The following is a 14,287-nucleotide window of genomic DNA, read 5'->3' on the forward strand; positions in this document are numbered from 1 at the left end:
GTTAGCTATTACGAGAAAAAAAAAACATAAAAATTGGAAAAGTTGTGACATTTATTACCACAACTGTAGATCTGGAGAAGCATTAGCGCCATCTAGCGATCAGTAGCAGAGTTGCTCCTTTTGGTTCTGCCATTGGTTTGAAAGTATTTTTGTATAAGTAAATAACGATATCAATAATGCTAAACTCTAATTGACTTTTCTACAAAAGTCTTCTTCATATACGAGTGTCTGGAACTGTAGCCCAAAGAGGAGCTTCATGTGGAACGACCTTGTGTTAATACGTTATCCTACCCAATCTGTCGCCCTTCGCTATGCTTTAAATTAGCATAGAAAGTGATAGCTTATCTTAATGCAATCTGCAAAACTATTCACCATCAATCTTTATCAACCGCCAATAGTCAACCGATTAACGATAACGATCGGATACTTGAGGCGGATCATAAGTTCTCTCATTGCGTAAGCTCATGAGTAGGCAGCTTTCACGAAAATAGCTTGCAAATAGCAGTAAATAACACTTACTGCATAATCAATCAATCGATGGTGATAACGTACTTACCAAATAAGCATACGATAGGTACAATCGAAGATCGATATCATAATTAAACTAATCTCGCTCCGTAATTTACCACGCGTGATAGATTTATGGCTTAACAGCCTATAACGCCTTTTTCGATAGCCTTCATGGCGTTTTGCTGCTCATGTAGTGGTGCCAGAATAGAATATTCAAGAAGAATTGAAATGTCCCTAATGTTGGAATTTACCAAAATAGTCTCAAGACATTCTGGATAGTTGCAGCCATGGAAGTATAAAAACAAAGCGTTTCGAAGTTTTATTACTCATCGGTTGATATCTACGCTGCAGGTGTCTCAGACAGCTTCCAGGGTGCTTTATTTTATTGGGAATGAGCTAAGCGTTGGTCAAAGTACGAATCCGACCCCCAAGCCGTATGGGGAAGCCTGTATGGGTTGTGTGTTGCTTAATAAACGAGGATCCAAAAAGCTGGACCCAATGTGCAGAGATACGATTATCTGCCAACCCCCGTAAGCTTAACCCCTAGTGCTTAGTGCAGCCCCGTTGATAAACCTCTCCTGATACCGATTGAACCTGTATCTGAGTTTTTCTTCCCGTATCAGCGGCTAGCGTCGCTGCATAAGCCGACAAATGTTGGGACTTGATTTCGATTATGATTGTGTGAAGTACGTTGCTACGATGCAGTTACCATTAAAGCATGATAAGTAAATGCAACCAACAGTGAGACTAGAAGTTTGTCAAATCAGTAGAAACACGATTGCAAAGATAATTAATTTCAACCTGCCGGCCGAACGGACTGATTGCAGTTACTTGTTTGTTTAGGAGTAATGTTTTGTCTTCTTATGTTTCTGAACTTATCTTATCGTGAAGGTTTAAAATAAACCCAGTTGCTTAGGATCGACGCTTCCAGGCATGCTTTTTCCCTTCGCACGAAACAGTAATTGATCTTCATTTTCACGCAAGCTTAAGGTCGCTCTAAAATGGAAAAAAAGTTAAATATAGCTAAACATTAAATGAAAACCGTAAAACATTCAATATTACACCGAAATTACACCTCACCGCAAAGTGATTTAGTCAACATAAAATTCACAAAACTGTTTTTAAAAAAAAGCCTAGTGTCTCCATGTCACCTGCCGGCTTTGCTCGGAACAACACTTTCAGTGCACCGTTTGTTATCAAGATTCGGCAGACTTTTGATTTTGATTTATGGTTCCACACCTTAGCCTGAATCAGCGATACTGGCGATGGCGGTTGATTTTATTTTTATTGTTTGCAAATAATGTTTTTTGTTCCTAGTTTCTTAGCCTTAGCAGTATTGGTAAGCTAATCGTTGTGGAAATTAAAAATTAAATAAAATATTACTCTTCTTCTTCTTTCTTGGCCCTACAACCTCGAGAGGTATCGGCCTGCCAATTTCTGGCTTTCTGTGACTTGATTTTATCCGTAGTAAAGTAGTCAGCCTTACGTATGGGGAGACGGTCTGGATGGGATCTGAACCCCGGTCCTGCCGTGTGAACCCGGCCTGCCAAACGTGGTCCTGCCGCCCCTACTACTGTTAGAAATATATATAGAAAATATGTAAAAATTTATTTCTATACATAAAATACTACTAGAATTCACCCGGGATAAGGTGCCCTTTCACGGTTTGGAGAAGGAAATGTCTCCAAACCATCGTGAACTGTATTAGTTTTTGTAATTTAGTTTTAAGCAATACGACCAGGCCGTTCTTTATGTATAAAAAAAATAATACTAGAATATATAATATAGCGTAGTTATACTAGTGTATTGTATTGTATTGTTTTGTATTGGGGACTAAGGGCCATGTGTAATAATTTTAGAAAGGGAATTTCAGCCCCAATTTTTTTCAGGGTCTGGCTTCAGCAACTTGGTCTAGACTTACAAGATTTATTTATTCCTAGAAGCAGGATAGTCAGTCCTTGCTACAGTGGGCGGGCTGGATAGGAATCGAAACACAGCGTCTGTCGTCGAAACCCGGCACCGTTGCCTTTTCGGCCACCAAACCACCCTATACAGTATGAAATACTAAACTATATAAAAGGGGCGACCCGGTGGTATAGGCGATAACGGCGCCGGTCTTCACACGGCAGGACCGGTTCAGATCCCATCCAGACCGTCTCCCCATACGTAAGGCTGACTACTTTACTACGGATAAAATCAAGTCACATAAAGCAAGAAATGGCAGGCCGAGACCTCTCGAGGTTGTAGTGCCTGGGAAGAAGAAGAAGAGAAACTATATAAAATGATATACACTTAAATTAATAATAAAACTTGATAAAAAAATAGTAGCTTAGTAGCAATTGAACTAACCGACAATTTGGAGAACACTTGTATTATAGGTGATAAATTAACCAATGTCTTAAAGTTAAGTTTTGTTTCTTGCGGGTGATGGCCTGGTTGTTTTACTAATTTAGAATTTTAATTTAATAGAAAACTAATTTCTATTTTAACTTAGAATTTTCTAATTTTTGCTCAAGTGTAAATAGAAAGCAGCAATTAGGCGTCAGACCCATTCCACCTTCTATCCGCCTTGGTCTCAGTAGACGAATCACAGACCCCGGTTACTAAATAGCCGGTCGGACACACACACACACCAAATACTTTCAAATGCACTTCCCGCAAAAGGTCGAAGATCAGCGGAGAATGTATCGTCATATTTCGCACACTGACGCACATTGACACAGCTACCCGTAGTCCCGTGTACTTCACCCACACATTGCTTGCCATGCAACACATCGCCCCGCACACCGACGATATCGACCATTGTGTAGTCTAATCTATCGAATTAAGACTTCGCTCCCCGTTTGGCTCGGATCGGTGCAGATCCTCCTCGTGGTTCCCTGGTGATAACGCACTGCCCTTCGCATACTACCACCAAACCCCTCGTCCTGTTGCACCGGGGTCGGTCTTCATATCGCAGCGTTCGTGCTTACTATCTCGGCCCTACCTACACACATCGTTCGTCCACGTTGCAACGGGTTGTGTTTAAATAGGAACGTCGTTGCACGACATGTTCATCAGTTTGGTACTGTCCACCGCTCAGTTTCAGTCAGTCGTCGGTAAGTAGAGCGTGTTCTGTGGTGGCCATTCTTTTTGTGTTTTGCCCACCCTGCAGCCGAAGTGCCAAAGTGAATAACGTCCAGATTCATTTGTGCTTTTCGTGCGCGGCACCACTCTTGTGAGCATGTGGTGATCGAAGTGTGCAGCATACCGGGTAGCTACGATCGGCTACTGATGTGTTTGGTGATGTGTGTTTCTTTACAGCTTACCGCTGCCAATAAAACCCCACCATCTTCAAAATGGCCCTGAAGTCCGATGCTGTTTTCGAGCGTATTGCCAAGCGCCTGGAGACCATTGATCCGAACAACCGCCAGGTGCAGCAGATCTACAAGTTCCGCATCCAGCAGAACGGCAAGGTGGTCAAGACCTGGGTGCTGGACCTGAAGGCCGTGAAGCTGACTGAGTCGGACGGTGCGGCGGAGGCCACCCTTACCATGGAGGATGACATCATGTTCGCCCTCGGCACCGGTGCCATGCCGGCGAAGGAGGCCCTCGCCCAGGACAAGCTCGATGTGGAGGGACAGGTTGAGCTGATCTTCCTGCTGGAGCCGTTCATTGCTTCGCTCAAGAAGTAAAGCGCCGCTACTAGCTCCTGCACACACATACACACCCCGCCCCGCCATGTATCAACTCCATGCCAAAGGACTTGGTTAATTTATTGCAACATCCACACACACACGCACTACCCCTGATAATATCTGACGCATCTTTTTCGGACGAGATGCGTGTTATCGGGTACATTTGTTTCTGTTTCGCACCTGCCCGCGTACACCATCCATCGCGCCGGGCCTAGTTATTGTAAGTTCCTATTCTACATCACTGCTGCAACATTTGCAGACATATGTTGTTTGTACAAACACACCACCCAACATGTACTACAGGATCATTAAATGATGCTTGAAAACAGAACTCACGTTGCTTTCTTGCACGTCCGAAACACTTCCGGTTAGTTAGCTTCTTCTCGGCGCCTGCTTCCTGTCGTGCCTAACGATCCGAGCGCACGCTCTTGAGTTTCATTGTCAGCAGACCTCGTAGTTGAATTAATTCAATTGTTCACGGTCTGAAAAGAGTATGCGCAAATGTAAAGAAGGGGGCGAATATGAACGGATGATACCATGAGCGGTCGATTGAGCGAAGGTTCGCCTATGGGCATTCACACGTTAAATGATGATCGCTTTAGCTTAACAGTTTGTATAAGACGATAGTATAAAAAAATAGTTTAAAAATGATTTCATCAAAAGTTTACGCTGCTTAAACAAAATGATAAATGTGATATGATGATATCACCACTGATAACACCGCACATGTGCACTTTTCCATGCTTTTTTTATTATTATGCGTTTTTGTTTTTGCGAGAATTCCGACAAACGCGGTACCATCTTTTAACACTAAGTCGTCACGTTTAGATTTGCTGCTTTTCTTACAAACACCCTACTTCTCTTCAAGCTCTCATATGCTCATTCCATACCAGAAAAACAAAATCCTAGTGTATCGGCAAATAAAAAAGCCTTTTTATGTATAGATTGTGGGAAAATTAAGCAATAAGTATATGAAATCATAAATATCGGGGAAAGCAAAAAACAGAACCACCTGTAAACAGGATTGATTTTTGAAATTATATACATACGTCCGGCAACCTCTGCATGGGGCCGCATATCGTAGCAGCGGTTTAATGATAAGGTCCACACGCATTACAACGGATAAGCCGCGCTGATATTGATAATTAAAAAAAAATCTTTTGGGGTGTGACTTTCCTTTTCACAAAAAAAAAATAAAACAAAGCTTCGTTCTTCCTACACCTTCCAGACCCCTCAGGACGCTTCATGATACACACAGTCTTTTCTTTAAAGATTTTTGCTACACACTCTTTCGACCAATTTACTTTGGCAAAGCGATCAAGCCAACTGGCTTCAGACCAGTAAACCGTGCTTCCTCTCGAGGAGCGTAGCAGCTGGCATTCATCTTCCAAAAACCGCCAAACTATACTTCAAAGATGCGCTTCTATATCAACATTACACACTTCGTACCGGCCATACCGCCAATCGTTTCAGTTTCAAATCGCATGCTGTAAACTACGTATACCGCCGTTCAACAACTCCCAAAGGCGCTAGGCTAGGCTTCACGGCTAGTCCGTTAAAAGGGCTCGGATTGTGGTTTTAAAAGACTTTTCACTGTAGCATGTTTCAAACGGTTGCTGTGCGTTCATACTGTACGTGCTTGCTTGCTGCCTCAAAGGAGTAGTGTTTGCGCTTGTTTTGCTGGAAGAAGTTAGCTGGGATGGGAATGGTTCCAACATTATTACAGAGGGGTGGGGGTTAGCGGATCAAAAGGAACATCATGAACAGGTGGCAACAGTGCGATTCATATAGGGTTCTCCCCCTCCCCAATGCAGATGCCTGGTTTTGGTGAAGTGATAGACTCTAAACTTTAGGATTGTTTTATATAAGATTAAAATAAATTATCATCCCTCTTGTGCTGATGTAACTTAATTTGTTTTTGTCTTCCTACAACAGTTCTTTTAAGGGGGTAAGTGTTGGTAAGCATATAGTATTAACAATTCTACCATTCATCTGCGAGTTGTGCATTGCAACATGTTTTTCTCCTCTCTCTCTCTTCTTCTAAGATCTAACTTATTGTTCTTTGCTAATATAGTAATGCTAAGTTTAGGAGCATTTGGTTTTGATTTCGTTTCCATTTTGGTGACTTTTTCCGCTCTCTCACTAGGACTTAAATTCAGCTTCATTACGAACGAATGCGCAATGGAACGAACTTCTCGCCCCCCTGTGTGAGCCATTGCGTGTAGTGAATATTAGTATTTGTAATTGATTTAATTATAGGCACAGCATTTTATGAGATTTTCCGTTCATTCTTTAAGCCATCCATTAGCCGCAACAGTGCTGCATCTGCAAAACGGAAGGTCTATTTCGTAGCAGCCTATCTGTGGCTCGCTCACTTGCAATGGGAATGTTTCGCTTAGCTTGCGTTTGCTCAATTTTCTTCCAAAGCGCTGGAACAAAAAGAATCATTTTCGCTTGAGACACTCCACTCGCAGCAAGCGTCAGCGGATCAGCTGCATTAGAATGTTTAACATAGTAGATACAAAATAAATTTCTTTTCAAATGGTCAGATATGATCGCATGGTGAAAGCAACAAATAACGAATGAAAAGGACATTTGTGTCTTATTCAAAACACACACGCACACGGAACAACTTTAACGATTAACCTATTGGAATGAGATGGGTGATATGGTTAAAATTATATATTGTATAACGAGCAGAGATTCTTCAGACGATCACAGACTGCACAAAATAGTGATCTGAGATGAGCAAACGTGCGCTGCTCCATAAGAATATAAAAATATTTGCGAATATGCTAATCTATACAAAAATCCGTTGACTTTAGCCCGAGGAAAGCACAACAAAGTATCAACAGAACAAACACCGGTGTAAAATCGTGCCTTCCCTTACAAAGCTAGGCTGTCACATGATTTAAAACTGCTTTAATGATAGTGCCGCGTGCGACCACTCTTTTATGCGACGTTGTAACTAGTAAAGCTATCTTCTCCGCTTGGTGCCCATGTTCCGTTTTGCCGGCGAAACAATCAAATATCTTATGCTGCGTTCGCCGTATGGACTAGAGGCACTGCAACAACACAACCCTTCCGAGGAATATTGGCGCAACGCAACGACGCACACTACTTCTTACCGATTCCGGCCGTTATTTACCATCCGTGGCCACTGGTACCGGCGATAAAGGGGACAGTTGCTGCAACTGCTTTTGAAACGATTCCAGCAGCCCTGTCAGCGTGAGACAGAAACCACGGCTAGCTGGAATGAGTGGAAATTCTGGCCGAGGAATCATACAACCGTTGGTCGCTGACAGTGCCTCATCGGTGATGACGGGAGATTGAGAAGCGCCAGAAGCGTTGGTTGCGATTGACTCTTTTTCTAAAACGAAAACAATGAACATGGTTAATGGAAGGGGCTAGTTTTCTGCAAACAGTGCCAAACAGTTACCATTTTGCTCCGTGACACTCGCCTGACGGTTGTAATCGTTCGACAGCTCCATCCATTTTCTAAGCCGATCGTGCATGCGCTGACCACAGGCATGGAAGTGGGTTAGAATTTGTTCTCGGAACACTTCCGGTGGATTGGACACCAGCTTGGTCATGGATTGAACCAGCTTCAGTAGCACCATTTCGTTGTACATGCGCGAATTCTCCTTGCCCTGCTGCGAACCTGGCGGTGTTTAACAGAAAAACAAATCCCATATATTCCAGACTGCTTTTTCTTCTTCCGGCTGGCACCTTTGCCTTCACTCACCTCGCAGCTTTTCATAGCCGGCCTCATTGAAGTATGGTTCCGCAACCAAAATTAATCCCTGTATGGAAACGATCACCTGCAGGAGCGTGCTGGACGGTCCCCAAACCTCCGTACCCTTGCCCGACCAGGTTCCGAGCAGCGAAACGCACACCTTGCCATCTTCGTACAAGTTTGGATTCAGCCGATCGGAGCAGTAGCTTATGTAGTGACACAACGGTGGTGCCCTCGGATAATCGAGCCCGAGCTGAATGTCGAACAAAAACAAACCATCCTCGTACGGTGTATTCTTCGGACCCTCGATCATCACGCTCAGCAGGTCCAGCCTATCTTCGAACGTTCTAACCCACACGCCCGGTGGCAGCGACGTGCGCAGCAGCCAGTGTTCTCGCTGCACCGCCTTGTAGAAGCTTTGTGCGTTGCTGGTTTGAAAAATCGTTAGATGATACTTGTGTGACGTCGGTGCCGATTCGATTATCTGGAAGCTTTCGGACGGAATGCCGGTGGGCGAAGCTGGCACCATGCTGTCCGTGCTTACCGCGGCTGGTGAGCTCGTCGCAATCGGGTCGGCAATGCTGGCGCCGATTTCCGGCGTTCCGGCCGGCGACGGTGTCCAGGACGGTGGCATGGAGGCAAGCGTCGGTGTCTTAAGCTCGACTACGGAAATAATCTCCTTGAATGGATCCTCCAACCCGTACCGTTCGTTTATCTCTTCCAGCACCTTGATGAGTTGACGCTTCAGCAGCGAGCAAAGCCGGGCCGAAACACACTCCTGGGCCAGTTGCTCTCCCGTTTCTTTATCCTCCTGGTCCGGTTTATCCGATTCACCTCCACCTTCGGCTAGATCGAACACCGAGCTCGTATTGTTTAGATCCGCATTCTCGCTCATCTTCATGCACAGGCTGTTCACGTAGTCTAGCTCCATGTTGGCGATACCGACAGTGTAGTTGGCGTTTTCGTTTTCCTCCAGCTTCCCGACGGGGCTGCTCACGGACGGACTGTTCGGTGCGCTTGGACTGAACAGGGCGCGCTGCGGTAATGCGGCCTTCACCGCCTCCGGTGTTTCGGCCGTTGGCGTGGACGTTTTCGAACCGGACGCACTCTGATTGAAAAGCCGATTCTTCTGATCCTGCATGCGTTCGGTCGTGGTTTGATTGTTTGACTTCCGCACCCGCTCTACCAGTCCCATGAAATGGCGCTCGTGGAAGAAGCTCGTGTTTAACAGCCGATCCAGGAATCGACACTTTTTGTACACCAGCATAAGCTTTTTCATGATTTCCTGATTCTGTAGATGCGGGTTAATGTTGAACAGTTCCTCCAGTTGCGCAATGGCAACGCGAGCACGCTCCAGGTTGACCGTTACCTGTGGTTTCACCCTTACCGAGGGAGAGCCGGCCTCAGCATCGCCAAAGTGACACGATTCCGCCTCCGTTTCCCACGAATCCGCATCCGAATCGGCGACGCTGCCCCAAAAATTGTTCTCCGAATCGTACTGTCCCACCTCGAAAATGTCTTGCGGCCAGCACATGCTGACGAATCCGTCCACCCACCACACCTTCACCATGCCGTTGGGATAGTTATCCAGTACCTGACCGGCGGTCGAGATGCCTTCTTCGCCGGTAAAGTTAGCCACCCGTATAACGATGGTTCCGGGCCGATATTGAAAGTCGGGATGATCCTTCAGATCGTACACGCTGACCTCCGACTCGCCGTTGAACGTTGGCTGCGGTTCAGACGTGCACGTGTAAGTGCTGAACCACTTGACGCGCGCCGTTCGCCCATGATGATCCACATCCTGTATGACACCGTAATCGCGGAAGGAGGGATTTTTGGCCGGATCCGTATTGCCGGCCAGCACGAAATCGCCCGGGAAAAACTCGTGGTCGTCTAGGTGATGTATGGGACGCAGCTCGGTGGACGGAATGCCCGTTTCGATGGTCCCGTCCTGCCAGACGACCGTAGCCATACTGTACACGACCAGCGCTTCCGTGATCACTTCATCGCCGGCGGTCGGAAACCGGTCGCCGCTAAACTCGGCCGCCAGCTGGCGACGCTTCAGCTTACCGATACGTTTTGCCAGCAACGGCGATCTCCGCGGACTAGGCTTCGATGTAACCGAACAGGCCGATGCCGCACCGTCGGACAGCTCACCTTCCTCGTCCGTTTCCCATCCTTCGTCACTGTCCACACTCGTGAGCTTGGATTGTGGCGAATCGTGCCTTCCATTCTCCTTTTCCGCGCTACGAACCGAAAGCTTCGAGTCACCGTTGTTGCTAGCTTTACTCTGTTTTGTGGCCTTTTCCTCTTCACCCGTTGCAGCTTTGGTGGTCTTTACCTTCGTCCTGCTTTCTGGCAACAGCTGCTCCCGGTACTTGCTGCTCATGTCCTTGCGCCAAGCCTGCTTGGAGCAGATCACATCGGATTCCTCTATTTTGAGATAGTTTTTGTCGTTTATCTGCAGCATGCACGATTCGAAGAGATTCAATTTTTTCATCCGCTTCAAATCCTCGCCAGCGATGTATTCGGGCGGCTGCTGCAAACTTCCCCCTTCGGACAGCTTCTGTTCTAGCTCTTCGCTCGACACTTTGCACTGCCAGTGCACCGAAACACCTTGCAGCTCCACCGATTGGACGGTGAATTTGCGTTCCAGCATATAGTTCTTCCGGGACAACTTCATCTCGTTCGACGTCGTGAGCCACTTGCCGTTGGCCAGCTCGCTCATCAGCCCGACCAGCTGCTGGCCCGGGTAAAACAGTGGCTCGGCAAAAAACCCTCGCCGGAAGCGCATATTGTGATCGCGCAGCATGCCCAACTCGCTGGCAGGACACACTTCCACCAGCGACCCACAGGACGATCTGAAACGTTAAAGACTTCTTGTAGTGACTTCTTGCTTCCCCAGTTTTCGGCAAAGGAAGCACACTTACTTTAGAATAAGCTTTTCCATGATTTGCTTTGTGCTGCCCACCCATGAGTCCAGACAAACTGCACTATCCTTAGGCATGGACAGTAGTGGCCGTAGCCGATCCGAGCACACGTTACGGACCACGTACTTTGTGCCGATGATGCGAAGGTCCGCTTTTACGGTGATTTCATGGCAGTAGCCTCGCTGCGTGTCTCTACCCGGGACCATTCGGCGCACCACGTCGCCCGGCATCAGTGTCCTGTCAGCCAAACCTACCTACAAGCGGGGGCACAAAGACGCAGCGTTAGTAAAGACACCAAAGAAGGTTACACGATTAGAAAGGAAAATTACATAATCCACAACAAAGTAGTGGCCGACACCCCCCCAAATTGGCCGAAAGTAAAAGCGAAGCGTGCGTGTGGAGGTGTGTGCTCAAGGCAGGCTCACCTTTCGCTGTTTGATGATTTCTTCGCGGCCATCTGGATGCCAACAGGCACGAATTTCGCCCCGCTTCGGTGCATCTTCCTCTGCGGTTTCCTCCTCGCTCTCGTCGTAGTTGTCGAGCACCAGGCCAAACTTGACGTGACCATTTTTGGGGGTGAGACAAAAAATTTCATCCTCGTAGAAGTATTGATTTTCCAGCTCATCCTCATCGCTTTGCTCCCCGCTCGCACGGTCCCGAACTTTCTCACTTTCGGCCCGATCCTGTTGGTGCTGTGCCGTCGCGGAGGTGTGGGTCTTGCGATCCGACACCGGTGGCCCGGTCGCCAACGTCTGCTGGCCACCGTGTGGGTGGTAAAGCTGTGAGGGTCGCATTCGAAGCGCCGCCGTTCCGTCGTTATTCAAACCGGGGCTACCGTTGGCGGCGGCCGCTTTCTGTTCGTTGTTTGGGCGATTTTTTATGATGGCTGCCCGTTCCACACTTTTCACCTTCTCCATTGCTGCACCGCTTGCTAGGAGGTAACGATGGTGGATGCTTCACCGCAACCTCGACGACGGGCCGTCGATGGAAAGTGGCACGAACGCTGCACCCGTGCGTAGAAAGTGGAAAATCGCTTTTTGTTTACGAATGGCACCAGCAACCCTCACCACTCGCGTACACTTGTGCTCCAATTTCGCAACGTTTGGCAGAATTTCGGCACGGGTATTTCGGTAAGCAAATTTTAATATATCCTAAAACACTATTAACTGCACTACAATTTCCACACAAAGCGGCGTAAATTTGGAGATCCTGACACACGTGTTTCACGGCATACTACCTCCGCTAGTTTCTGCAGCGATACGAACGACGAAAATATCCTCCGCACTCCAAAACGTCAAGCGCTTTTCTTTTTGTTGGAAAACTTTTGGAAGCAAAACACTGACAGCAGCGAAAAAGGATTGCTGCGTTCAGGGGTGGTCAACCGGTGCGAGCTGCGGCAGAAAGACGATTAATTTGATAAACACTTATTGTCAACAATTTAATATTGGCTCGTGTTTTAACAATTTTCAGATGCTCGACAAACTTATCGATGCTGAATATTGTTAATGGTAATAAATATTGCAGGAGGAAAATGATAGTTGAAATACACTGCACAGTACATTTCATTTGTTTGTTGTCCTTTTTGAAGGCTTGATTGATGGAAACTCCTTCGTAAGCGGCAAACTAAAGCTGTTGTTATCCTGTTAGTTCACATGAAAATTAACACAAGCGGTATGATAGAGATGAATAATCCATTTATTTTGAGTCCATGTTTAGATTCCAAAACTTAGAGAATGTATGATTACACGCTTAAAAGACTGCGTTTTCTAGGTGCTGCATCGCACAATCGTGCAAACCCGGATGAATAGTACAAATGTGTTAAATTTCTGCATCATGCTATGTGCATGCCATAAACATATTTAAATAAGATCCGCCACGTTCATAGGCATTTCATCGATCTGCGTAGAGTAGTACTGTTCAATGTCTCGCAAAATTCTGATATCGTCAGATTTCACAAAGTTAATCGCAACACCCTTACGACCGAACCGACCCGATCGACCGATACGGTGAATGTACAGCTCACGGTTGTTCGGCAAATCGTAGTTAATGACAAGGGATACCTGCTGCACGTCGATACCGCGCGCCCAAACATCGGTCGTGATCAGTACGCGGCTCTGCCCGGAACGGAACTCCTTCATGATTTCGTCACGCTCCTTCTGCGGCATGTCACCGTGCATCGAGCTGACGGTGAAGTTAGCTTCCCTCATCTTCTCCGTTAGCCAGTCCACCTTGCGTCTGGTGTTGCAGAAAATGACTGCCTGCGTGATGGTGAGCGTATCGTACAGATCGCACAGCGTATCGAACTTCCACTCCTCGCGCTCGACGGCCACGAAGAACTGCTTGATGCCCTCTAGCGTCAGTTCATCACGCTTGACCAGAATGCGGATCGGGTCGGTCATGAACTTGGAGGTCATTTCGAGAATTTCGTGCGGAAGTGTAGCAGAAATCAGCACTACCTGCGTGGCTGGCGGCAGGTATCGGTAAACGTCGTAGATCTGCTCCTTGAATCCTTTGTTAAGCATTTCGTCCGCTTCATCCAGCACCAACATCTTGATGGAACGCGTACGCAGCACGCGTCGTTTGATCATATCGAACACACGGCCCGGTGTACCACTCACTACGTGCTGGCCATAGTCCAGTTTGCGAATGTCCTCCCCCAAGTTGGTACCTCCGATGCAGGCGTGACACTGTACGTTCATAAAATCACCGAGCGCCAGAATGACTTTCTGAATCTGAACTGCCAATTCGCGCGTCGGAGACAAACAGAGAACCTGCGTTTCTCGCAGCGTAGTGTCCATCGACTGCAAAATGGATATGGAAAAGGTCGCCGTTTTGCCTGTACCGGACTGTGCCTGTGCGATGACATCGCGACCCTTTACGATCGGTTGAATACTTCTTTGCTGGATGGCGGAAGGCTTCTCGAAACCTGGTGAAGGAATAACAGGAAGCGATGTTTTAGTTTCTGATCCGTGCGGCCGATGTGATGTGAAGAACGGGCCGACGCTTTCCAATTGCAAACACTTACCATACGCATAAATACCCCGCAGTAGCTCTTCCCGGAGCCCCATTGAGTTGAACGTCGGCAGCACCTCGACATCTTCGCTTGTTTCGAACTCCACGTTCGATAGATCCTCGTTCGCCGGCACCCTTCTTCCAGCCATTGTTATATGCTGTGCACCGAAGCAATTACTTCAGGACAAGGTTCGACACACTATTCGTTTACGATTTTTAGGAAAACTTTTTCTTTTACCCCACCAAAACTGTGCGAAAGCGGAGCGTGTGTTATTTGATGTCAAGATTTTCTTTTGGCGTTTTCTCCTGGTTTGACAGCAGGCCGGCGTGCTTGATCGCTGTCAAAAAAGTCGACTTTCGGTTTCTCACAGCGTGAGTCGACTTTCCTCTGCAGTTGTTTGTTTTTGCTTACTTTGGTCAAC

General features: G+C 46.9%; 3 protein-coding genes across 3 annotated transcripts; 1 reads left to right on the plus strand and 2 right to left on the minus strand.

Annotated features, from left to right (window-relative positions):
- The first annotated feature begins 3,269 nt into the window (after positions 1 to 3,269).
- Positions 3,270 to 4,518, plus strand: LOC118505423. Its single transcript, XM_036041178.1, has 2 exons — positions 3,270 to 3,608; positions 3,814 to 4,518. Exon 2 carries the CDS (start codon positions 3,849 to 3,851, stop codon positions 4,182 to 4,184), a length of 336 nt encoding a protein of 111 aa, XP_035897071.1. The 5' UTR covers positions 3,270 to 3,608; positions 3,814 to 3,848; the 3' UTR covers positions 4,185 to 4,518.
- Positions 4,519 to 4,916: 398 nt separating this feature from the next.
- LOC118505417 ((E3-independent) E2 ubiquitin-conjugating enzyme UBE2O) lies at positions 4,917 to 12,338 on the minus strand. Its single transcript, XM_036041171.1, has 5 exons — positions 11,279 to 12,338; positions 10,854 to 11,107; positions 7,933 to 10,784; positions 7,627 to 7,848; positions 4,917 to 7,557 (listed from the first exon to the last, which is right to left on the minus strand). The coding sequence occupies exons 1-5, from the start codon at positions 11,768 to 11,770 to the stop codon at positions 7,328 to 7,330; spliced, it is 4,050 nt and encodes a 1,349-aa protein (XP_035897064.1). The 5' UTR covers positions 11,771 to 12,338; the 3' UTR covers positions 4,917 to 7,327.
- Positions 12,339 to 12,525: 187 nt separating this feature from the next.
- On the minus strand, positions 12,526 to 14,184 carry LOC118505419 (eukaryotic initiation factor 4A-III). The gene is made up of 2 exons (XM_036041174.1): positions 13,879 to 14,184; positions 12,526 to 13,779 (listed from the first exon to the last, which is right to left on the minus strand). The coding sequence occupies exons 1-2, from the start codon at positions 14,012 to 14,014 to the stop codon at positions 12,713 to 12,715; spliced, it is 1,203 nt and encodes a 400-aa protein (XP_035897067.1). The 5' UTR covers positions 14,015 to 14,184; the 3' UTR covers positions 12,526 to 12,712.
- Positions 14,185 to 14,287: the final 103 nt, after the last annotated feature.

Source organism: Anopheles stephensi, chromosome 2, assembly GCF_013141755.1.
Source record: "Anopheles stephensi strain Indian chromosome 2, UCI_ANSTEP_V1.0, whole genome shotgun sequence".
In the NCBI taxonomy this organism is placed as follows: Eukaryota; Metazoa; Arthropoda; class Insecta; order Diptera; family Culicidae; genus Anopheles; species Anopheles stephensi.